The following is a 26,782-nucleotide window of genomic DNA, read 5'->3' as shown; positions in this document are numbered from 1 at the left end:
GGAGCCCCTGATGTCTCTGTCCATATATGGACAGTGAAGTTAGTGGCTAACTCTAAGGGTATGTTCACACGCTTAACAAAAAACGTCTGAAAATACGGAGCTGTTTTCAAGGGAAAACAGAACCTGATTTTCAGACGTTTTTTGAGCAACTCGCGTATTTTGACAGCGACGCGTAAAATAAAGGCTCGTGGGAACAGAACATCGTAATTCCCATTGAAAGCAATGGGCAGATGTTTGGAGGCGTATTAGGGGCGTTTTTTCAGGCGTAATTCGAGGCGTAAAACGCCCTAATTACGCCTGAAAACACTGCGTGTGAACATAACCTAAAAGTGGAATCCCCTGCGTCAGCATCGGCAGTGCTGTGGCCGGGGATTCCGCTCCAGGAGTAGCCCCTGACGTCACTGTCCATATATGGATAGTGACACCAGGGGCTTCTCCAGTAGCGGAATCCCCGGCACAGAGCAATCTGACATCGGGGATTACGCTACTGGAGAGAGCCGCCGACGTCACTGTCCATATATGGATAGTGACGCCAGGTGCTTCTCCAGTAGCGGAATGCCCCGTCAGAGTGTCGGCCGGGGATTCCGCTCCTAGAGAAAGCCCCTGACGTCCCTGTTCAAATGGACAGTGACGTCAGGGGCTCTCTCTAGAAGCGGAATCCCCAGCACAGAGCGATCTGACACTGGGGATTCCGCTCCTAGTGGGAGTCTAGGTGGCGCTTTCTACAGGGGTAGGGGGTTCAATGCTATCTACAGGGGGTGTTGCTATCTACAGGGGAGGGCACTATTTACAGCGGCTATGGAGGGACATCAGGGGCTCCCTCTAGGCCAGGGATTCCGCTTCTAGATAGAGCTTAGGTGGCGCTATCTGCATAGGGTTTTGCGCTATCTACAGGGGGGGGGGTGTAGTCCGGGGCTCTTAAAGCCACGGCAGACATGAGAGTGCAGCGCTGCTCACACTGAAGCAGACCTGCACTCATTAAACCCTGTTCAAGGCTGTCAACCTTTATACACGTGACAACTGCACGGGGCATCTGCAGTTGGAACGTATATAGCCGCATGGCAGTCGTGAAGTGGTTAGTGGGCATCTTGCACATGTAAATTATATTTATATTTATTATTGTGTGAATCGGCGAGTCAGTTTTCAGATCAAGTGACCAAATGAGAGAGACGAACGGAGCTTGCATTTTGTATAATAGACTATCAGTGAGCAAATAAATATAAATTACATGTGCGAGATCCCCATTAAAAACAGACAAATAAATAAAAAATTTCATGGGAGTTCTTTAAGTGCCATGGGGAATACATTGGTTGGTTTCTTCAATTAATGCATTTTATGCTCTCTTTTAACCCCTTCCCGCTGCAGCTACTTTTGTCCTTCCTGACAGAGTGTCATTTTTCAAATCTGACGTCACTTTATGTGGTAATAACTTTGGAATGCTTTTACATATCCAACGATTCTGTGATTGTTTTCTCGTGACACATTGTAGTGGTAAAATTTCATCGATACATTCAGTATTTAATTGTGAAAAACACCAAAATGTAGCGACAAATTACAAAAATTTGCATTTTTCTAAATTTAAATGTATCTTCTTGTAAGACAGATAATATTACCAAACAACATAGTTGCTAATTAACATTTCCCACATGTCTACTTTATGTTTGCATAGTTTTTTGAACATCCTTTTATTTTTCAAGGATGATACAAGGCTTAGAACGTTAGCAGCAATTTCTCACATTTTCAAGAAAATTTCAAAAGGCTGTTTTTACAGGGACCAGTTCAGTTGTGACGTGGCTTTGAGGGGCCTATACAATACAAACCCCCATTAGTCACCCGATTTTAAACACTGCACCCCTCAAAGTATTCAAAACAGCATTTATAGAAAGTTTCTTAACCCTTTAGGCATTTCACTGGAATTAAAGCAAGTGGAGGTGAAATGTACAAATTTTTAATCCCTTTTTACGTTTTGATCCATTTTTTTTCTGTAACACAGAATGTTTTACCAGAGAAACGTAACTTAATATTTATTGCCCAGATTATGCCGTTTTTAGAAATATCCCACATGTGGATTGTTAAAAGGGTTCTCCTGGGTATGGTGATGCCATATATGTGGAGGTAAACTGCTTTTTGGGGACATTTTAGGGCTCAGAAGGGAGGTAGCGCCATTTGGCTTTTGGAGCATGGATTTGCTTGATAGTAGTTTTGTTTGGAGTTTTTCTGATATTTCAGTTTATAATGTGGGGCATATGTAAGCTGGGCAGAGTATATCAGGGGCATAGTCAGGTGGTATAATAATGGGGTAAAAAAAACAAACAATAAAATAATCCATAGATGTGTGTTACGCTGTGATTGATCCTTTCTGCACAGGCCGGTGTCGCACTGATGTATGTCCTTCCTTATCCCCCTTTTTTTACACACTCTACACATTTGCAATTTGGAGAATTTTACTGGGAAGTGTTGTCCTGATATAATACGGGCACCGTCGCTTCCAGCAGATATGTTTGAGCCCCCCTTCCCTTCCTGGTTCCATAATTTTAATGCCCTGATAAATCGCCTCTTAAAACAGAAGAAATGGTCCCCTCGGGCCTGCACAACTGCATATGTTTTATTTCCTGACTTATTAGAGCCTTAACTTATTTTATTTTATCATAGATTTAGTGGTATGAGGGCCGTTTTTTTACGGGACGAGCTGTGGTTATTATTGGTACCATTTTGGGGTACATGCGACTTTTTGATCACTTTTTATCCTATTTTTTGAGAGGCAAGGTGACCAAAGAACAACAATTCTGGCATTGTTTAGGTTTTTTTTATACAGCATTCACCATGTGTTATACATTATATGTTAACTTTATTCTGCAGGACAGTACGATTCCGGCGATACCTAATTTATAGCACTTTTTTATGTTTTACAATTTTTTGCACAATAAAAATACTTTTGTAAAAAGAATGTATTTTTTCTGTCGCCAAGTTGTGAGAAACGTAACTTTTACATTTTTTTGTCGACGGAGCTGTATGAGGGCTTGTTTTTTGCGAGACGAGCTATAGTTTTTATCGGTACCGTTTTTGGATACGTGCGACTTTTTGATCACTTTTTATTCCAATTTTGTAGGGCAAAGTGACCAAAAAAACAGAAATTCTGGCATTGTTTTTAACTTTTTTTTTACGCCATTCACTGTGGAATAAACAACATAATATTTTTATAGTACAGGCTGTTACGGATGCGGAGATACCAAATACGTATGGTTTATTTATTTTTTCAATAATAAAGAACTTGATAAGGGAAAAAGGGCGATTGTGTTTTATTTCATTACTTGAAACTTTTATTATATTTTGTACAACTTTTTTTACACATTTTTTTACACTTGTTTTTACACTTTTCTTTAGTCCCACTAGGGAACTTGAAGATCCAACAGTCTGATTTAATTTCTAATACATTGCACTACCAGTGTAGTGCAATGTATTAGATCTGTCAGTCGTTCACAGACAGCAAGCCGATTAGGCTTCGCCTCCAGGCGGGGCATAATTGGCTTCTGTAATGGCAGAGCAGGAGGCCATTGTTAGGCCATAGCAGCAGTCGGCAGGCCTGCAATCGCATGGCAGGGCTGCCGATCTGCTACCAACCTCTAAGATGCAGCAAAAGCTTTCGATCGCTGCATCGAAGGGGTTAATGGCAGGGATCGTAGCTAGCTCCTGCTGTTACAGGTGGATGTCAGCTGTAACATACAGTTGACATCCACCGCTGATGACGCCGGCTCAGCTCCTGAGCTGGCTCCATCTTGCCGGCACCATCAGAAGCCTTTTAAGCCCCACCTCCGGGCGAGGCCTTGAAGGCATCTGTAATAGGCAGACTGGGAGGCCAGTATTAGGCCTCTGGTTGGCTTTGCAGCCACCGGCACCCCGATAACTTTGTTGCCGTTTTGCCGGGTGGGCGATGAGCTGCAAACCTCTTAAATTAAGCGATCGCATTTGCCTGCTGCATTTAAAGAGGCTCTGTCACCACATTATAAGTGGCCTATATTGTACATGAGGTGATCGGTGCTGTAATGTAGATTACAGCAGTGTTTTTTATTTAGAAAACTATCATTTTTGACAGAGTTATGACCTATATTAGATTTATGCTAATGAGTTTCCCAATGGACAACTGGGCGTGTTTTACTTTTTGGCCAAGTGGGCGTTGTACAGAGGAGTGTATGACGCTGACCAATCAGTGACCAATCAGCGTCATACACTTCTTTCCAGTTATTTACACTGCACTAGCGATATAGCTATATCGCTATGTGCAGCCACATACACAAACACTAACGTTACTGCAGTGTCCTGACAATGAATATACATTACCTCCAGCCAGGACGTGATGTCTATTCAGAATCCTGACCACTTCTCTGCACTTCTCTGTGATTTACAGCACAGCACAGCGAGATCTCACTGCAAATGACAGCTTACAGCATAATCTCGCGAGACTACGCCTGCTATGCTGTAAATCACAGAGAAGTGCAGAGAAGTGGTCAGGATGCTGAATACACATCACGTCCTGGCTGGAGGTAATGTATATTCATTGTCAGGACACTGCAGTAATGTTCGTGTTTGTGTATGTGGCTGCACATAGCGATATATCTATATCGCTATGTGCAGAGTAAATGAATGGAGAGAAATGTATGATGCTGATTGCTCACTGATTGGTCAGCGTCATACACTCCTCTGTACAACGCCCACTTGGTCAAAAAGTAAAACACGCCCAGTTGTCCATTAAGAAAGTCATTAGCATAAAGCTATTATAAGTCATAACTCCGTCAAAAATTATCGTGTTTCTAAATAAAAACCACTGTTGTTATCTACATTACAGCGCCGATCACATCATGTACAATATAGGCCACTCATAATGTGGTGACAGAGCCTCTTTAAAGAGGCTCTGTCACCAGATTATAAGTGCCCTATCTCTCTACATAATCTGATCGGTGCTGTAATGTAGATAAGAACAGTGGTTTTTATTTTGAAAAACGATCATTTTTGAGGAAGTTATGAGGAATTTTAAATTTATGCTAATTACTTTCTTAATGTTCAACTGGGCATTTTTAACTTTTGACCAAGTGGGCGTTGTAAAGAGAAGTGTATGACGCTGACCAATCAGTGACCAATCAGCGTCATACAGTTCTCTCCATTCATGTCCATTTGTACTTAGCACAGCCTGATCTCGCTGTGCTGTCACATACACCCACAGTAAGGGTATGTTCACACTGCCTATTTTAGGCAGTTTTTCGGGCCGTAAACGGCTGAAAAGTCGGGAGCAGAACGCCTCCAAACATCTGCCCATTGATTTCAACGTCGTTCTGTTCCGACGGAGCATTTTTTGCAGCGTTTTTTTACGCGTAAAAAAACGGCCGCGAAAAAGAAATGCAGGTCACTTCTTGGGACGTTTTTGGAGACGTTTTTCATTGACTCTATCGAGAAAAACTCCAAATACGGCCGTAAAAAAAACGCAGCGACAAACACATCGAAAATCGCGAGTGGCTTAAAAAACGTAAGAAAATTAGGAGCTGTTTTCCCTTGTGTGAACATACCCTAACTTTACTGAAGTGTCTTCACAGTGAATAGACATCACCTCCAGCCAGGACGCGATGTCTATTCACAATACCGACACTTCGGTAAAGTTTGTGTGGGACTTAATCGCTGCACAGCGTGATCTCGTGAGATCACGCTACTGCTGTCATTCATAGCAAAGCCACAACCATATCAGCTTCTGAAATTACTGCACCTGGGATGTAGCCATAACTTGGAGCAACACACCTCATGTAGTAAAAAAAGGTGCAGAGGTTGCCGTGCACCCAGGCTCTGGAGCCTGAAGGGGCCCAAAGCTCCTTTTGACCCATATAAGGAATCCATTACTCGAAGGCCTTATTCACACGAACGTGTCCGAGTTGCACGCGTAAAAAACGCTGCGTTTTTCCTGCGTTGCAGTTCTGTGTGGCGTCCGTGTGTTGTCTGTGATTTTCCAGCACACATTGACTTCAATGGGTGTGTGATGCGCAAAAACGCACAAGTATAGGACATGCAATGAGTTTGAGGCCTCATTTACACGAGCGTATTATACGCGCGTGCGACGCGCGTGCTTTTCACGCGTGTCGTACGCACCTATAATAGTCTATGGGGCTGTTTAGACGATGCGTGAATTTTGCGCTGCGTGAGTGCGTTGCGTAAAACTCACGACATGTTCTATATTCTTGCGTTTTTCACGCAACACGCACCCATTGACTTCAATGGGTGCGTGAAAACAACGCATGCCACACTGACGGTCCTGCGTTGCATGCGCGAAAATCACGCAAGAGCTGTCAAAAGGATGAATGTAAACAGAAAAGCACCACGTGCTTTTCTGGTTACAAACATCCAAACGGAGTGTCAAATTCGAGATGAGCGCACCGAACTTTACCGGGTTCGGCCAAACTCGTTTTGACCGAAACCGGTAAAAAATGTTCGGGTACGCGACGTCAGGAGACAGTCACTGTCCACGGTGCTGAAAGCGTTAAACTGGTTCAGCACCATGGACAGTGACTTCCGCTCCGAAAATCCATGAACCTGTAAAAAAAAAAAGACGTTCTGACTTACCGATAACTCCGGTCCGAACTCCCGGGATGACAGTAAAGTCCAAGTGACAGCTGCAGCCAATCACAGGCCAAGCACAGGCTGCAGCCAATCACAGGCTGCAGCGGTCTCATGGACTGCGGCGTCATCCTGGGAGGTGGGGCCGGATGACAAGAGAGGGACGCGTCACCAAGGCAACGGCCGGGAGCCCGGACTGGGGGAAGCAGGAAGTTCTTGGTAAGTATGAAAGTCTTTTTTTATTCACAGGTTGGTGTATATTGTGTTCGGCATTCACTGTCGAGGGTGCTGAAATAGTTACTGCCGATCAGTTAACTCTTTCAGCACCTTGGACAGTGACGGGCGTCGACTAGCCTCATCTCTATGATGGCGGCTGCGCGAAAATCACGCAGCCGAGCATCATACACGGATGACACACGGACCTGCCAAGTGCCTTTTGCGCGCGCAAAACGCAGCGTTTTTTGCGCGCGCAAAACGCACACGCTCGTGTAAATGAGGCCTGAATCAGCGGAAAACACGCTGCGTGAAAAACACTGAATGTCCCCATTGACTTGCATAGGTCCGTTGTTTTAACGCGCGTAACACGGACATGAAATACGCTCGTGTGAATAAGGCCTAAATAGTGCATCATAGTTGGGGGCTCTGATACAGATTTTGCATTGGGACCCAGGAGCATCAAGTTACCCTTCTGGGTGTGACTACAATTAAAGTTTTTTTTTCCGGTTTTAGCAAATGAATGTTATTATATACTTTCTGTATTAATTCCTAATTTTTTTCAAGAGCTCTGCTTGTTGTCATTTACAGTATGTGTATCAGAGCTGTGTCTTCTAACGATTCCAGCACCTGTATGTCCATCACATGACCATGGACAGAATTTTATCCACAGGAAGGAAACAATGAGTGTTCCTACTAAAATTAGCAGAGATATTGAATGAGGAATTACCGTATTTTCTGGACTATAAAACGCAGTTATAGGCCCCATGCACACGACCGTAGTTTTTACGGTCTGTGCATGGCCCGGGAGCCCGCACCGCAGAAAGAACGGACATGTCTTATTACGGCCGTCTTCTGCGGTCCGGGCTCATTGAAAATAATGGCCGCGCCATGTGCATTGCCCGCGATTTGCGGGCGGCTGACAGTCCGCTGCCGGCCGACCCGAAAATCACGGGCATGCACATGGCTACGGTCGTGTGCATGAGGCCTAAATCTTATAATCTGTGCTGTAATCTCCTGCTGTTTTATGTCCTGAAGGCAAACAGATGCCACTGTGTGCGGCCCTATGCACACGGCTGTGCCCATAAACACGGCCCACCGCCGACTGCTACCTGCATTTTTGGGCCGTGCTCCCATACAAAATATGGGAGCACTGCGGCACGCAAAATGCAAAAGAACGGACATGTTCCATAATTTTCTGAACATTTCCACGGCACGGACACCCATCCGTAGCGATACGGAAAAATGTCCATGTTCAATGGAAGTGAATGGGTCAGTTTTTGCAGACGGCAATTGCGGTCCGCAAAAACTGAGTTTTTTACGGTCATGTTCATGGGGCCTAGACTAAGCTCTGTGATTCAAAGGTCCTTGCAGTGCAGTGTAATGGCAGCAGCATGTCCTGTGCTGTGTGTAAAAGATCTCTGTGTTATCTGCTCACTGAACAGTCACATTTTACACACAGAGTTCTGTCATCTCACTGTTCAGTGAGCAAATAACACCCCAACATTAATACACACAGCACAGTAATCTGGGCAGCTACTGATCTGCAAGGACCTTTGTAGCCACGCCCCCTCCTATGTACAGAGCAAGAAGAGCAGATTCAACACCGTTAACCCCTGCCTCTCCACACCTCTGATGTCTGGTGAGTTCAGGGGAGGGTGAGAGCACTTATAGCTGCCAATATCTTGTATTTCTGTGTCTGACATTGTTATGGGGTACTGTGGCTGGCATTGTTATGGGGCACTGGCTGGCATCGTTATGGGGCACTGGCTGGCATCGTTATGGAGCACTGTGGTAGGCATTGTATGGGGGCACTGTGGTAGGCGTTGTATTAGGGCACTGTGGTAGGCATTGTATTAGGGCACTGTGGTAGGCATTGTATTAGGGCACTGTGGTAGGCATTGTATTGGGGCACTTTGGTACCCTGTCTCAATATTACCCAGGAAATGTACAGTTAAAGGCAAAACCTTTTTTTTTTTCAATCCTCTTTTATTACAATTTATGGGTGCGTCTTATGGTCCAGTGCGTCCTAATACACAAAGTATTTGGAAAATGTTATTATCACTTTAAACTTTTGAAAAACTTTTGACTTGTCATAACATGACATGCCAGAAGTTTGGATCGATGGAGGTCTGAGCACTGAGATGCCTACCGATCACTAAAACGAAGCGTCAGAAGTGCTCGGGTGAGCGCTGTGCCGCTTTGGTTTTGATCTGCTTTCCTGGGAACGCCGAGCAAGTGGTGTATGAACTCATAGGCTTTCTATTGAGCCCGTACACAGCTCACTTTGCTTTCCGAGGAAAGCCGATCAGAAACAAAGTGGCACAGCGCTCACCCGAGCACTTCTGACGCTTCGTTTTAGAAATCAGTGGGGGTCTCAGTGCTCGAACCCCCACCGATCAAAACTTCTGACCTGTCACTATGACATGTCACAAGTTTTTAAAAAGTTTACTTACTTTAGTTTGCTGAAAGCGGACTACCCCTTTAATCACAATATCCATCTTTCTCCTCATGTCACACTCACAAAGGTATAGTAGGCTGAGATACAGATCTAGTGGTCACCGGTAGTCACTAGTGATTTTCTTTCCCAATTAAGTACATTGCAGGGTCACAAAAACAAACCCCTTAATTCTAACCCTGCAAAGCAGCTGCTATTTAGATTACCAGTGACCACCAGCTTTCCAGTGAACCCTGCGAATGTTTCTCTTTATCTCACTGTCCCGGACCCCTGTTTGTTGGATAGGGCTGAGTAGCAGTACCAGACACAGCTGTAAATACAGATAGGTCATCAATGTGTTTTCCTGAATACGGGACAAGGTGTAGATGAAGTAAGCAGTCGCCTTGAGCGCCATTGAAAAGATCAATTTATATACCAATCCGTTTTACCATGTATAAATAAGAACACTAGGAATTGGTGGAAAACCAGTAAATAACAGGGATCAAGTAAATGAATGAATATCCATTCCACAGCTAGCAGGCTGAACTGTAGGCACCAAGAGGGGCCTTGGGCACCTAAAAAACGTATACCGCAACTGCCTGAAAAAACCCTTTAATAGCAATAGACATAACAAAATGCTGAACCTAGAGAATGAGGTCTTCTGTGTCATGTTTCTTTACTGGTGATTATATGATCGGCCATATTATCACCGGGGATCCGTTTTGATGTCAAATCTCCCAAAACCAACGGGTGAGTCACACATGGACAATAAGTGCAACTAGGAAACCCAAGAGTCCCAAAAACTGCACATTTTAATGAAAAGGACAATTTTTGTTATGTAATAAAATTTTTGAAAGATGCTGAGACCCAAAAATGACCTTTTTTCTATTAGAAATGTGGTGCGGCATGGAAAATACTGATGTTCACTGTGAATGTATATCCATAGTCCCTCATTACTTTACATGTAACATCTGTCTGTGATGATAAAGTATAGGTACAATACCACACCGGATCACAAATGTCCTTCATGAACTGGGCCTTAGAGTTCTTTTTCTTATACATCTAAAAATTGTAAAGGGGTTTTCCCATCACACAATATTTACATACATAGGTATAACTAAAAAAGAATTATTATAAATAACTAATAATAAAATAGCTTAAATTACAACGCTGGTGTGGTTTTATAAGCTGTGGACATTAGGTTTAGTGGCGCTGGTCATGAAGTGGTTAATAACGGACATTGAAGATGAGGTTGGTCGACAGACAACAGACTTCCTGTCAGCAATCTAATTGGACATCATTGTACTTTGGTGTTAAAGGGACAGTAAACGTAAAGCCATTTTATCTGCATTTGCGTGCTGTTGAAAGGAATCGATTGTCTCTGTAATCAGCTATTTCGGGCTGGGGAGGAAGTGATTGTAATGTTTCCCTGAAATGGCTTCCCAGCAGTCGTTACTTTATGTTACATATCTCGAGCTCCAAAAGTCTTTAGAAACAGTCACATATATATCTGTGAACCCTCAGAATAGCAATAGGATCATTTATTATATGGTTCACGTCCTATTAACTCCTATCCTGAGATAGACTGGTTGCTAGGAACGTGGTGCCTGACAACCCACAATAGAAGACTGTTGCTGTGAGGCAGTGTTTACCTAGTAACCAGTTTGTCTCCAATGATTCAGCTGTTTAGATCAAAACTGGATTGGTACTGTGCTACCATGACGCTATGTTCACACGCTTAGCAAAAACGTCTGAAAATACGGAGCTGTTTTCAAGGGAAAACAGCTCCTGATTTTCAGACGTTTTGTAAGCAACTCGCGTTTTTCGCTGCGTTTTTTACGGGCGTTTTTGGAGCTGTTTTTCTATAGAGTCAATGAAGAACGGCTCCAAAAACGGCTCAAGAAGTGAAATGCACTTCTTTTTTGCGGCCGTTTTTTTCTCGAAACAGCTACGTTAAAAAAAACGCCCTGTCGGAACAGAACGCCATATTTCCCATTGAAATCAATGGGCAGATGTTTGGAGGCGTTCTGCTTCCGATTTTTTTCGGCCGTTTTTCAGCCCCCTTTCTAGTTAGTGCCAAAGTGCCCTTTGTAGATGTTGCCACAGTGCCATCTGTAGATAGTGCCACACAGCCCCCCTGTAAATAGAGCCACACAGCCCCCTGTAGGTAGTGCCACACAGCCCCCTGTAGGTAGTGCCACACAGCCCCCTGTAGATAGTGCCACACAGCCCCCTGTAGGTAGTTTGTGGAGCTCATTTTCTATAGGGTCAATGAAAAACGTCTCCAAAAACGGTTCAAGAAGTAAAATGCACTTCTTTTTTGCGGCCGTATTTTTTCGAAACGGCCATGTAAAAAAACGCCCCGTCGGAACAGGACGCCATATTTCCCATTGAAATCAATGGGCAGATGTTTGGAGGCGTTCTGCTTCCGATTTTTCAGCCGTTTTTCCGCCCCCTTTCTAGTTAGTGCCACAGTGCCCTCTGTAGATGTTGCCACAGTGCCCTCTGTAAATACAGCCACACAGCCCCCTGTAGGTAGAGCCACACAGCACCCTGTATGTAGTGCCACACAGCCCACTGTAGGTAGTGCCACACAGCCCCCTGTAGGTAGAGCCACACAGCACCCTGTATGTAGTGCCACACAGCCCCCTGTAGGTAGTGCCACACAGCCCCCTGTAGGTAGTGCCACACAGCCCTCTGTAGATAATGCCACAGTGCCCTCTGTAGATAGTGTCACACCCCCACTGGTAGATAATGCCACAGTGGCGTCTGTATGTAATTCTCCATTATTGTGTTATCGGGTCAATGACCTTTCCACTTTACACCAGCATCTACTATACAGAATGCCAACCCTGATCATATTTAATTGCTCCTTAACTAGTTATCTGTGAGATTATATACCTATTAACCTCTACTATTTATTTTCTACAGGTTAATATCTGTTCTCCATGCAGTGACAAGATGGAACAGGGGCCCAGAGACAGAGGTAGGATGCTTGCAGCGAGAGAAGGAAGGTCCAGTGTTGGAGATCAGAGTGAGGAGCTCCAGGGCATAGATGGTGGAGATCTGCCAGGCATGGATTGTGACAAAGGGGATCAACAGGGATTGGAGGATGAGAGAGATCGTCTGCGCAGGGAAATCTGCAGGGAGCTGAGGATTAAGGAGGGAGCAGAGAGGCTCCTAAGAGCAACCACAGAACGCAAGAACTTGGGACATGTAGAGACCATGCTTAGAACATGTGAGAGAAGACTGGATAGCTTGAAACAGGGACTGGAAGAACTTGATGTCTCTCCTACATCACCAAACCCAAAGTCAGGTAATGCTATGGGTATTCAGAAGATGTGATAAGGATGTTAAATTCTGTCTATATATTGGCTTTCTTCTCTGACTGCCCCATAAGTATGCATGTTCAATGCGCATGTTATTTCAAAGGGGGGGGGGGGAGAGGTTTAAATGGCTGCCAGACACATATACTGCAGCATGTCCCCTCGTAAAAAACAACAATCAGACATGTTAAAATCCAGCCTCTCTACGGCCCATATTAACCATCTATTATTATTTTCTTTGTTCTTTTCTTTCAGTTAACCCACTTTCCTCAGGTGTCCACTACCAGGCCCAGCAAGCTCGTGTGTCCCGATTAGAACGCCATTTGGGTATCGAGATGAGAGTGAGACATGGAGCAGAAAATATGATCCAGATGTACAGTAATGGCTCAGTCAAGGTAGGAATAGGGTATAAGTGTCTGGTCAGAACGACTTCATTGCAGAGGACTGTTTATGGGCTTCGGTAGGTCACAATTGGTGCAAGAGAAGAAAGACAATGTTGGTGAAGTGAAGAGTGGGATATGAGAGAAGATTTACAATATAAAGGTTAAAGGGCTTGTCACCATAGTAAGTGATGCCATATTACTAGCATATGCCCTAAGACTCAACAATGGAAATACCACTTTAAATGACAAAACCGCAGAAACGCGACTACGGTTGAGGTGATGTTTTGTTATGGATGACTAGATAGCATCATAGGCAGGGTCCGACTTGCCCCCCACAGTACCAGAGTATGTTGGGCCAGGCTCTGACACTACAATGGGCACCAAAAGTCCAGCAGAAGACAACCTCATTTGGTGCTGACTTTGGAGCTAATTATTTGTCGATAGGGTTATCGGGCTTTTTCTTATGGTTTGATTGACAAAAACCTATTCGATCTTATAGTTGTGCTTTTCATAGATGCATCACAGTGTACGATCATAGTCTTGGGGTACTTTGATTTAATTTATTTCTTTAGAGGGTACTTTGTTTAGGAACGTTAATAAATACTAGTTTAGAGTCTACTTTTCTGGACCTTTGCAAAGACCCGTCACCCTGCCTCGAGGCATAAAACCTGACATCCAATAAACAAGATTTTGAAAATAATATAATAATCCCCCACTTTTCTCATGGGGGGAACACTTTTAAAGAAGACCAAATATTTTTTTTTTTACTTCCCTGTTCAGTGAGATAGAAAATGTATGGGTGACATTTTCCATACCTATACCAGACCTATGTTAAAACCCAAAGCCTTTAAGCCTGTCTATATATCCCCATACCAAAACCAGTTAAGCCAGGGGAATTGCGTTGTGCAGGATTGTGGCGTTATAAAAAGTTGAGTCAATGTTGTAGTCACTATTATTCTTCGGCAAGACCCATTTACAAATCTATCTATATTTACAGTCCCTCAGAAGTTACTTGTGTTCCTCATTTTTAGACATGTAGCTATATAAGTAATATGTGGCCCGCACTGATTCCTGGAACAAGGGTTTGCCAGTACGTAATAAACATCTGGACCCATTTGGCATCACATAGCTATGACTTGTCTAATTCAATCGGCATTACCAAAAGCTATAAAAAAAATCTGCACGGCCAGGATCACACACACAGAGTTTTGATGCAGTTTTTGGTGCAGTTTTGTGAGCCAAGGCCAGAAGTGGATCCAAAAGGAAGGAAAGTTAAAAAGGAAGGATGATGCATCAACTTTCTTTTGTGTCCAATTTTGGGTTTGGCTCAAAAAATGGAGGCAAAAATTACCACTTAGAGCTAGGATCCCTTTTATTCAGGGCTTGGTTGAGGATCTCACTATTTCTGACATGTACAAATGACAAAAGTTTTTTTAGGTTATATAAATAAAGCTTAAAAGGGTTGTTTCGTAACGGATTGATTATTCCAGATTCTGACTAATCTCCTGGGTGTTGTTTGGGAAGGCCTAAGGCCAAATGCACACGATGAGTATTACATGCAGACTTGCCGCGTGGATTTTCATGTGGCAAATCCGCAGCATAAGGCCTCATTTACACGAACGTAATATACGCGCGTGCGACGCGCGTGCTTTGCACGCATGTCGTACGCACCTATATTAGTCAATGGGGCAGTTTAGACAATGCGTGAATTGCGCTCAGCGCGTGTGCGCAGAAAAAAACTCACGACATGTTCTATAATCGTGCGTTTTTCGCGCACTCACGCACCCATTGAAGTCAATGGGTGCGTGAAAACCACGCATGCCGCACGGAAGCACTTCCGTGCGAACTGCGTGATTCGCGCAAGAGCTGTCAAACTCCTGAATGTAAACAGAAAAGCACCATGTGCTTTTCTGTTTACAAACATCCAAACGGAGTGTCAAATTCGAGATGAGCGCACCGAACTTCACCGGGTTCGGCCAAACTCGTTTTGACCGAAACCGGTAAAAAATGTTCGGGTACGCGACGTCAGGAGACAGTCACTGTCCACGGTGCTGAAAGCGTTAAACTGGTTCAGCACCATGGACAGTGACTTCCGCTCCGAAAATCCATGAACCTGTAAAAAAAAAAGACGTTCTGACTTACCGATAACTCCGGTCCGACCTCCCGGGACGACAGTTCAGTCCAAGTGACAGCTGCAGCCAATCACAGGCCAAGCACAGGCTGCAGCCAATCACAGGCTCCAGCGGTCTCATGGACTGCGGCGTCATCCTGGGAGGTGGGGCCGGATGACAAGAGAGGGACGCGTCACCAAGGCAACGGCCGGGAGCCCGGACTGGGGGAAGCAGGAAGTTCTTGGTAAGTATGAAAGTCTTTTTTTATTCACAGGTTGGTGTATATTGTGTTCGGCATTCACTGTCGAGGGTGCTGAAAGAGTTACTGCCGATCAGTTAGCTCTTTCAGCACCTTGGACAGTGACGGGCGTCGACTAGCCTCATCTCTATGATGGCGGCTGCGCGAAAATCACGCAGCCGCGCATCATACACGGATGACACACGGAGCTGCCAAGTGCCTTTTGCGCGCGCAAAACGCAGCGTTTTTTGCGCGCGCAAAACGCACACGTTCGTGTAAATCAGGCCTTATACAGTATCAACAAAGTAAATGAGACCTCAAGAAATCTCATCTACACGTTGCAGATTTTTTCTGCACGTAAATTGACCTTCGGAGCGTATTTTAAAATCCACAGCATGTCAATTTATCTTGCTTTTCTGCTTGTGAATTATATCTGACCAGTTTTAAAAAGAACGCACCAAAATCTGCAGAATAAAAACGCACCTATTTCTGCATCAAAATGTAAAAAAACGCATAAAAAACCGCACTATTACATGCGATAGCCTGTCCCCATGCATTACCATCATGTCGGTAGCACATCTCCCTTACTTTTAGAGATATAGCTGTTCTGTATTCTCTATATAGAACAGCTGTATAGTTTGCTATTCACTGAGTCCGTCAGTCCCGCGGACCTGACGGGTTCAGTGTCTTCGGGTCTTGCATGTCTCTAACATGCGGGATCCACCTATAATCTATCACATTTGAATTTAGAACATTGTAAACGAACGATACAGCTGTTCTTTATAGAAAATACAAAGCAGCTGTATCTCCAAAAGTAAAACGAACATTTAATAAAAACTATTTACAAAGTTACACTAATCTCACTGACTAATATATTAATTTTAAAAAAAAAGCCCTCAAAGGTGTTCATAGCCTTTAACTCTCCCACGAGCTGATCTACTGTACCTCTCTTTACCCCCTCATGTCTCCTCTTTGTCTACTAGTCCCCTCTCTGTTTGTTTGTTTGTTTGTTTGTTTGTTTGTTTGTTTGTGTTTGTCTTTATGTCTTTTGCAGTTTTTTGTTTGTCTCCTTGTTGGCTCATTGAGCTCTTGTTTTTTACCATGCTAGATTTTAATCTTTGGCCTCGCCTGTTATAATGGGACATTTTGATGACGTTTGATATGCATATTTTTGGTCTATCGCACAATTTTTGCAAACAATTTTTCCATTCAATGTCCTCCTCACTGCGGGTCGAGCGGTGAGGAGGAACAGGGGGTTTGGGACCCCCATTCTTACAATTGGTGGAGTTCCCAATGGTGGTGGTCACAGCAATCAGAAAACTATCACCTTTGGATAGGCGATCATTTATGATTTTGGGAAAATGCCTTTAAGGGGGAATTTATAAGGGGAGGCACAGTTAAAGCCAGGATCACACATGCCGTTTTTGTGGCAGTTTTTGACTGGTGTTCTTCCTCCATTTATAACATGATCGTCTATATCTGGAGGCAATTTCAGAAATGGTTGCAGTGCCAGAAAGGGATTTGCGGGGACAGATTCACAATGCAGAATGGTGACCTATATGCACATCACAGGATGAATAGCTCAATTCAGTCCACACTGGGCTTTCATTTTTAGGCTGCATAAAGGGGAAGGGTATAATGTGACATGAGGAAACAGACGGGAAATGCCTTTGATTGGGCAGGTTCATGATTTGTAGTTCTAGAGAGAATGCTGGAGGGTGGGGGACGCAGTGCACATTGCAGCAATACAGATGGAGGAAGTTGTGGCATTTTCGTTTAGATCAGATGACTATTTAATGTTGAGCAGTCAGGAAAATCTGAACATAAAAGCAATAAAAAAAGAAATAAAATGAAGATTAATTTTTCTCAAATTGTTCTACTATACGTTCCTACAAACTCACAATACTAGATAGATAGATAGATAGATAGATAGATAGATAGATAGATAGATAGATCATATAGGACACACTATTTCACTGTGGATTTCACTGCAGATCTGCAACGAATCCATGTCGAAGTCCACATGTGCTACATGCGAATTTTGACACAGATTTTGGTGTCGATTTCACCCTATGCATTGTAATGGTAGAATCCAATGTGAAATTTTGCAACAAATCCGCAACAGAATTGAAATGCTACGGATTTTGAAATCCGCAGTATGCCCTCAAATCTACGCATTTTTCCCCCGCTGCATTTGGATGGGTTTTTAAATATTTCTTCCACAAGCATTGTACTGTGAAGTGCTGCAGATTTTCAGTATGGAGTCCAAATTTAAAATCCACAACAATTCTGCAACGTGTGAATTTGCGTAAAGTAGGAAATAAAATAAGACTGTGCATACCTCCAAACATTCAAGTATTGCAAAAAGGGAGAACCGATGCAATGCGCGTTAAGCCACACCTCTAACCCTCCCCAATCCCTTCCGATACACGCCCAGTTCAGCCCACACAGTATCATGCTCCCACAGTGCCTTCCTACAGTATGATGCCCCCATAGAGCCCCCACACAATATAATGCCCCTATAGCTGCCCAACACAGTATAATACCCCATATTACCTTCCACACTGTATAATGCCAAATAGCTGCCCCCACACAGTATAATGCCCCCATAACTGCCCCATAAAGTATAATGCCCCATAAATGCACCCATACAGTATAAAGCCAACACAGATGCCCCCATACAGTATAATGCCCACACAAATTCCCCCCTAAAGTATAATTCCCCATAGCTGCCCCATACGGTACAATGCCCACACAGATGCCCCCATACAGTATAATGCCCACACAAATCCTCTCATACAGTATCATGCACCCATAGCTGCCCCCATACAGTATAATGCCCCATAGCTGTCCCATACAGTATAATGTTCCTATGGCTGCCCCATACGGTATAATGTCCCCACATTTGCCCCCATACAGTATAATGCCCCCACAGCTGCCACCATAAAGTATAATGGCCCATAGCTTCCCCCATACAGTATAATGCCCTTATAGCTGCCCCCATACAGTATAATGCCCCAATAGCTGCCCCATACAGTATAATACCCCCTTAGCTGTTACGATACAGTATAATGTCTGCTTTGCTGCCACCATACAGTATAATGCCCCCTTAGCTGCTCCCATACAGTATAATTCCCCATAATTTCCCCATACAGTATAATTCCCCCACAGCTGCCCCATACAGTATAATGTTCCTATAGCTGCCCCATACTATATAATGTCCCTACAGTTTCCCCATACAGTTTAATGCCACCACAGCTGCCCCATACAGTATAATACCTTATATCTGCCACCATACGGTATAATGCAACCTTAGCTGTCACCATAAAGTATAATGCCTCCTTAGCTGTCACATACAGTATAATTCCCCATAGTTGCCACATACAGTATAATGCCACCTTAGCTGCCCCCATACAGTATAATTTACCGTTAGCTGCCCCATACAGTATAATGCCCCCTTAGCTGCCACCATAAAGTATAATGCCCCCTTAGCATGTGCCACCGTACAGTATAATGCCCCCATAGAGCCTAATAAAAAAATTATAAAATAAATACTTACCTAGCCCCATTCCCACACTGGGTGGATGAGATCCCTCCGCTCTGTACTATGAGTGGCTTGGGCAGACAGGCGCGATGACGTCACTGCATCGCGCCTGACTGTGCCGAGCATCTCACGACCGCTACACGCAGTGAATGTTTGAGCAGTGAATGCTAAAAATGCAAATACAGTTGACACCGGGGCAAACCACCGGCGGCCCAGGGCAGTGGGATACCGCCTGGAATCCGGGACTGTCCCGCTGAATCCAGGATGGTTGGGAGTTATGGATTGTAGTCAGAGAAATTTAGTTTATTGTATCAGATTTGCATGTATCAATTATTTAAGGGAATGTATTAGGGTTAGGGTATTTTTAATTTTTTTATGAGTCTGTAGAAGATAAATAATGTGTTTATTCCTAAAATGTGGTAACTATTTATTTTTTAAAACAGTCCTGGTGGTGGCTATATTGTGGAGATACACACTTCCTTCCAGTATTGTCTGTAGCAGGGTCTGTATACTTTATGGGAGCTGACATGAATGGGAGCCAATTAACAAAGAAATATAAGATTATTACAGTCTCCAGGAAGTGATGGACTACAGCCCATTCCCCAGAGACCAGGGAGTGACACGGGAGCCTTATTTGTGCGTGTATAGGGTTGTTATCCTGATTTATATAGGTCTCTAGCAGTATAATAGAACTAATTAACTCACCCACCCTCTAATGATAATGAGATGACTCTGCTCATGCTGTCCCACTGTATATAGCAAAGCTGACAAGTGAGCTGCAGGAAGTGTCCGCCAATTGTGACTACTGGCCAGTATGAAAACTGGAATATTTTAAGATTTGTTCTTTATCGGGATACAAAAGAAAAAAACAGCACTAAAAATGCTTAAAAAATATATTTATAATAAAAACCTAATTGAAATAATATATAATTTTTTGATGATACATTGCCTTCAAGTGGGCACAACTCCATAAAACAAGGGTTATTAGTTTAGCCCAGTCGTGTGCAGTTTCCCTGTGCATCACTCTGGTTAATAAACGTTGTCTCATTGTATTACAGGATAAGAAGCTACTTTCCGCCGCTCAGCTGATGTTATCTGAAAGTGACTCCAAGATCCATATCCTACGCACTCAGATCCGCAGGGCAGCCCAGGAGACATCTGGGGGAGTCGCAGGTAAGGGGAAGAAAGAGGATAGTGATTACGAGAGACAGTAGATACAATATTCTAGATTTTTTTTAGACATATTAAAAAAATTCCTTTAATAGTGCACTAATGAACCAAGAGGGTAATGGATAACTGCTGCTTTCACATTTTTTAGACATAAGTTCCTCATGATTGGTTATCTCTTCTCAGTCTTTGGGCCCTTTTATACCGGCCGACTTTGGCGGTAAAAACGACTGCCGATCAACGAGACAGTCTCACTGATTGGCGCTCGTTTTCTCCTTTCACAAGGAGCTCAGATCAGTAATGTATGGGGACGCGATCGTTACTACAATCGCTCGTCCCCATACATTTCCAACATGTCGACAGCACATGTCCCTGTTTACACAGGGAGATATGCTGCCAACAACAAAAAGATTTTGTGCTTCATAAACGATATATGATCAGCCGATGACTGAGCGTTTGCTCATTCATCGGCTGATTGTTGTCCTGTTTACACCGGGCAATGATCGGGAATGAGCGGTCTTATGAGCACTGTTTGCCCAGTCATTGGCCCCTGTAAAAGTGTGATCTTCCAAATGATCCTACGGTTCCTTGCAAGAAACAAGTGCTAGACTATAAGAATTTCTGGGCTGCTATATTAAAGGACTTTTTACTTTTCTGGCAATGGGTTGGGTTTATTCTGAAGTAGGACTCAGATAACCAGCGTGTATGTGTATATATATATATATATATATATAGATATTGGCATAGACATGACACTGGTGGTAGGAGATGCATCTGCCCATCTTTGGACCTCCTCAATGGGCAATGGGCAAGGATCATTAGTACTTATTTAACATATTGAGGTCTTTCCCCAAATTTTACAGGGAAGAATAAAAAATAAAGAATAAAAGAGTTTCCCTATATAGAAAAAAGGTGAACATTTATAGCATAGTGTCCCCATTCTGCACATTTTCCTTAAAGGGGTTATCTCATCACAGGCAACCATAGAAGAACCCCCTCTATGTCGTCCATATGCCCTAATAGGGCATATGGAAAATTGTTATCAAAATAAGACAACACCTCAAAGTGAATATAAACTTGCAAAAGTAATAGAGACCAGCCTTAAGATGATGTTTCTCCAGGCAAGATGGTGAAGGTGACAAGTAAGAGGAAATGTGCCTCCCTGACAAGAAACATTTTTCAACCCCTTTCTGACACTTCCCGACTGAGCCTTATCAAACGCTAAGTGTAAAGTCACTGGGGAAGTGAACCCACTAGGCTACTCCGCCATAACGGAGTAGTACAGGACAGTCACTGGTTGATGGTACCTGGATGGCAGGGTGTTGTTGGATACCTGGAAGCAGGCTTGTGCTGGTTTATCGGAACCTGGCTTGCGCTGGATTATCGGAAGCAGAACTGATCTCGGACACTGGACACAGAAACCGGACCCGTCGCGGACACCGGACACGGATACTGAAGTCATCACGGACACTGGACTTGACTTGGGCACTGAACGCAAACAATGGACTTGTCACGGACACTGGATGCAGATACTGGACTTTTTACGGACACTGGACGCAGATACTGGACTTGTCACGGACACAACGCAGATACTGGACTTGTCACAGACACTGGACGCAGATACGGACACTGGACGCAGATACTACACTGGACTTGAGACGGACACTGGACGCAGATACTGGACTGGACACGGATGCTGGATAGTCACGGGCACAGGTTTCAGGAACAGGCTACGAAAACTTTGCAGACTAACACAGGGTTAGCAACAACGTTGCTCAGGCACTTGGGAGATGGAGAAGGTGCCTTAAATAGTCCTGGGAAACAGCAGGGGTGATTAGGTAACTTTAGATTTCACGCGCACTGGTCTTTTAAGAGGCGGCCAGAGCGCGCGCATACTAGTGATCCGGTGGCCGTGAGCCGCAGAAGACAGAAAGTGCCAAGAGAGACACGAGACCCGACAGCGGGGACCGCTGGCAGATGCGGGGCCCGCTGCTGGGGTTACACTAAGTATTCTTGTAAAGTTGAGAAATATAGGGTGTTTTTTTTAGATACTTTGGGTGTTCGGTCAGTATGGAATGTAATAAGATGCTTTCCAAAAAGTGTTGGTGTATCTTTTCAACAAAAAGCGCTATGCATTCTGGTAGGAAGTGATTTCCTGGCATCTGCCAAACTCTGATTCCTCCATCAGACTGCCAGATAGTGAAATGTGAACGATCACTCCAGAGAACACGTTTCCACTGCTCCAGAGTCCAGTGGCAGCGTGCTTTACACCACTCCTGCTGAACCCTGGCATTGTGCATGATAATCTTAGACTTTTGTGCAGCTGCTCTACCATGGAAACCCATTTCATGACGCTCCTAATGCCAAGTTCTTGTGCTGATGTCACTTCCAGAGGCAGTTTAAAACTCTGTAGTGAGTGATATAACCGAGGATAGGCGATTTTTATTGCCACGTGCTTCAGCACTAGGCGGCCCCACTTAGTGAGTTTGCATGGTCTACAGTTTCGTGGCTGAGCTGTTGTTACCCTAGACGCTTCACTTCATATTAATAGCACTTACAGGTGACCGGGGCAGATCTAGCAAATCTAAAACGTCATAAACTGACTTGTGGCAAAAGTGTAATCTTGTAACAGTGCCACATAAGTCACTAAGCTCTTCAGTACAACCCCTACTACTACCGATGTTTGTCTTTTGAGATTGCATGACTGATTGCTTGATTTTAGGATATATACTGTGTATGTGTATGTGTATATATATATATATATATATATACATACACACGCACACATCAATTAGCCATAATATTAAAACCACCTGCCTAGTATTCTCATGCCAAAACAGTTCTGACCCATCGAGGCATGGACTCCCAAGACCTCTGAAGATGTCCTGTGGAATTGGGCACCAAGACCTTAGCAGCAGATCCTTTAAAGTTCCTATTACACGGCACAATATGGTCCATGAAAACGAACACTGATCAATGATCATTTTCTCCTTTCACAAGTTACCATGATCGTTCATCCCCATACATTTCCATCATGTTGGCAGCACATCTCCCTGTTTACACAGGGAGATGTGCTGCCGACAACGATAATGTTTAATGCTGCATAAATGAACAGATCAGCATTGAACTAGTGTTTTCCCGTTCAGCATTGAACTAGTGTTTTCCCGTTCAGCATTGAACTAGTGTTTTCCCGTTCAGCATTGAACTAGTGTTTTCCCGTTCAGCATTGAACTTGTGTTTTCCCGTTCATCATCTGATCGTTACCCTGTTTGCACAGAGCAATGATCGGGAACGAGCGTTCATATGAATACTTGTTTGCCTGATAATTGACCCATGTAAAAGAGCCTTAACTCCTGTAATTTGCGAGGTGGGGCCTCCATGGTTCTGACTTGTTTTTCCAGCACATCCCACAGATGCTGGATCGGACTTGCTGCCTAATATATCTCTCGTCAGGTGCTATTGTAACCAGATAATCAATGTTATTTACTTCACCTTTCAGTGGTTGTAATGTTTTGGCTGATTGGTGTATTTTTCTAAATGTATGCACCTGTTGGCAATAGGTGTGGCTGAAACACCTAAACTCAGTAATTAGGGGTGTCCACATACTTTTGTCCATATAGCATATATAATTACAGAGGTATAGGTGATCTAAATATATTGCTTGCTTTAGAGAACCTATACCTAACCATATTCCCTACTGGGACATGTTGAGTTAATAGGAAAGGTCAATTCCTGCTTACATCCCTACCCATTAGACAAAGGGAAGATGGAGCCCATCCACTCATTGTCCCTGCCGTCATGAAATTACCTTGGGTTTTCTAGCATTGAGACACCCCCCTCCCCATCAGTTGGTTTTAGGGACTCCAGAATATGTCAGGAATTCATAAATAGTCCCTCTAAGATACAGTCTATGCAAAGGTTTAGTCTAATTGTAATATGCTCTCTTTTCTTCCCTAGGCAATTCTGAATTATCGCACACTGAAATGCACATTGAGGAACTGAGACACCACTATCGGATAGAGCGGGCCGTGTCTGAAGGAGCAGAAAATGCCCTTAGGATGCTGGGAGGTGTCAAGGCTCAGGACAAGAGTGCGGTCAATGAGGTGTGTATAATAGACTTTTTATTGAAATGGTCCTTGTGAACAATGAGTGGTTGACCACAAAAGTAGCTTCCATTAAGTTCAGAACCACCATTTGATTGCTGTGGGCCCAAGTTAATGAGCCATACTCGAGCAATTACTTTTCATGTGGTTTCCACTTCCCATATATTTTCTGCTCTACACGCCCTTCGGTACCATAATAGTGTCCTTGAGAAAATTCTACATCATTGGTCTAAAATCCACACAGAATAAGATTGAAAAATGATCTCAGCCTTAATAAAGTCATATGCGGACATATCGAACTCTTTTCATAGAACCAGATCATTGCAAGTATTTAGATTATCTCCTCTACTGACGCACATCCTAGTGATTCCTGAAAACCACAATTCATGGACCTGGTCAAGGTAAAATAGAAGAACGCAGCCCTCATCTATACTACGTTAGGCCTTCCTTATGAAAAGAACCATCATTAGCCCTACCAATGAAGACTAATGAAATAGGTCCAAGATCACATCCTCGTTTTTTGTTAGAAAGATCCCCTGATAATAAAAACAGATCACAGCGATCAGTTGTAATCTTTTGGGGAGCCTGGAAGCAAGTGTTTAATTAATCTGTAGCGCCACCGCAGGAGAAGTTAAGCATTACACAGTTCTCATTGTGAAATTAATGGGCTGTTCATGTAATGAATTGATGTGCTAGGTCCTCCAGAGCGAGACACTCTTTGTAGACAGTCTCACTAATGAATAAATGAGGAACATGAGTGTTGCACCCCCCCCCCCATTAATTTATAATTCCCTAATAGAGTATTTGCCTAGGGTTTTTAAAACCAAACATCTCCTTTAAGACGCTATGTATATCATTAATATTACATTCTCGTCAGTACAATCTAATTTCACTCTTCGATCCTATCCTTATGTTTTTTCGGCATATCCAATTACTAAAACATCCTTTTACTATTTAAATTTAAATTTACATATAATGTTTAGTAACCTTACTCATACTGTGCTTTACATATATTAAAAGGATCTTGAGTTATGCATCATATCCACTTTTTTAAATGGCATTAAAATTTTGCTGGCAGCCTTACAGAATAGCAGAGCTGTCATAGTGCGAAGTGCTTAGTAGAAATATACTATTTTTATTTTTATATCAATGCTAACAGTAATGCTAAAGCGCACACAATTCACTACAGCAGAGCATGCTCTGTTCCGAGATTGAACTAGCAGGAGGTGCTGGGAGATGTGAGCTTATGCAGCCTGACAGCTAGCAGGAAATCAGCAGCATTTTCAGTGAATCAGTGGCTGTGACTAGCATATAAGGTGTAACTGTTATTCAGAATAAGGCCTCATGCACACGACCGTGCATTACGGTCTGCATAATATCCGCAATTGCGGATAGTATAAGGCACATTATATTCTGTGGTTTCCACGGTCCGTGCATTGGCCGGGAGCCCGGACCGCATAAAAAAAAATAGGACGAGTAATTTCCAGTCCGGGCTACTTAGATGCAACGCACATCTTGTATGTGCAGGGTTTGTGATTGCGGACAGTCCACGGATGACACTCCGCAGCCGTCTGTGCCCATAATCACGGGCCGTGTACACGGCTACAGGCGTGTGCATATGGCCTAAGATAAGTGAAGAACAGTATTTGCACAAGTTACTCAATATTACATAGCTATTTCTAACATAGGTTCATCTTTGAACAATATTTAGAGAACAGCATACATAAAATGTTAAGTAACTTTGTAAATTCACTGCTTTACTTATCTTGTACTGATCCTGAGTTACAGCCTGTATTGTAATCCGGAGCTGAATTCACAATCCTTCTGCTTACAACTAGAACCAGTTGTATTTAGACAGACACATGCCTAACAGCTTAGCTGAGCTCTTAGAATGTAATGCGCTGTTCTGCATTCCCGGGAGAGTTAGCTTTTATTTCTTTTGCAGAAGATTATTGGACAGTGTTTGGTGCAAAGAGCACAATTCCAAGAATACAAATCACCAGAGAGGCTCTGTAGAGACATTGAATATGTAGGGGTTGCTGGGAGATGTGAGCTCAGCAGCCTAAAGAATTGTGAATGCAGCCCTGAATGAGAATGGACCACCAATTAGGATATACCACCAATGTCTGATCGGCAGGAGTCTGACTTCTGTGCTAGGAAAGTGCCATACCACTTCATCTCCTGACGGACCCTTTTTTTGGCTAGTCGCATGGTCGACCATTAACTATAATGGGCAGAACATACGGCCTTCAAAGAAAGTTCACAAGTTCATAGGTGAACTAATATTTTTGCTTTCTTCCATTGCTGATTAGGTGCAGGCTCGCCTTGTTGAGTCTCGGCAGAGGCTAGATCTATTGACACAGTCTCTGCACAAGTGTCTTGAGGACCTACCACATGACCACCCCAAGAGATGTCTCTTGCGAGAGGAGATGGCCATGTGTGTTTCTCCAACAAGACTGGGTGCCCCCTCACCAGCATCTCCATACAGTACCCTCTCCAAATCTGCTCCCCTCACAGGTAATGTATTACTATGTGTTTCATATGCATATTTCACAATAATGACACAGAGATCTAACCTTCTCACAGATATCAGACCTATTGTGTAGTATGCGCAGAAAACCAGAAATGAAAAATACATTATTAAGGGAGTTGTATGCTTGAGATAC

General features: G+C 43.5%; 1 protein-coding gene across 7 annotated transcripts in view; it reads left to right on the top strand.

Annotated features, from left to right (window-relative positions):
* LOC142750019 (serine/threonine-protein kinase N1-like) overlaps nt 1-26,782 on the top strand; it is a 117,664-nt gene that overhangs the window by 48,452 nt on the left and 42,430 nt on the right. For 6 of the 7 annotated variants that reach the window (XM_075858730.1, XM_075858728.1, XM_075858729.1 and 3 more), the window contains 5 exons: nt 12,176-12,560; nt 12,826-12,965; nt 19,905-20,019; nt 23,971-24,116; nt 26,429-26,633. In XM_075858730.1, the coding sequence (XP_075714845.1) occupies nt 12,206-12,560; nt 12,826-12,965; nt 19,905-20,019; nt 23,971-24,116; nt 26,429-26,633 (961 nt within the window). In that variant the 5' untranslated portion in view covers nt 12,176-12,205. Of the gene's footprint in view, nt 1-8,420; nt 8,450-12,175; nt 12,561-12,825; nt 12,966-19,904; nt 20,020-23,970; nt 24,117-26,428; nt 26,634-26,782 lie in introns of those variants that run through there. The other variant, XM_075858732.1, reaches the window with a different exon arrangement.

The sequence above is a fragment of the Rhinoderma darwinii genome, chromosome 3 (genome assembly GCF_050947455.1).
Source record: "Rhinoderma darwinii isolate aRhiDar2 chromosome 3, aRhiDar2.hap1, whole genome shotgun sequence".
Lineage (NCBI taxonomy): Eukaryota > Metazoa > Chordata > Amphibia > Anura > Rhinodermatidae > Rhinoderma > Rhinoderma darwinii.
Note: the sequence above shows the minus strand (reverse complement) of the source record. Positions and strands in the feature narration are given on the sequence as shown.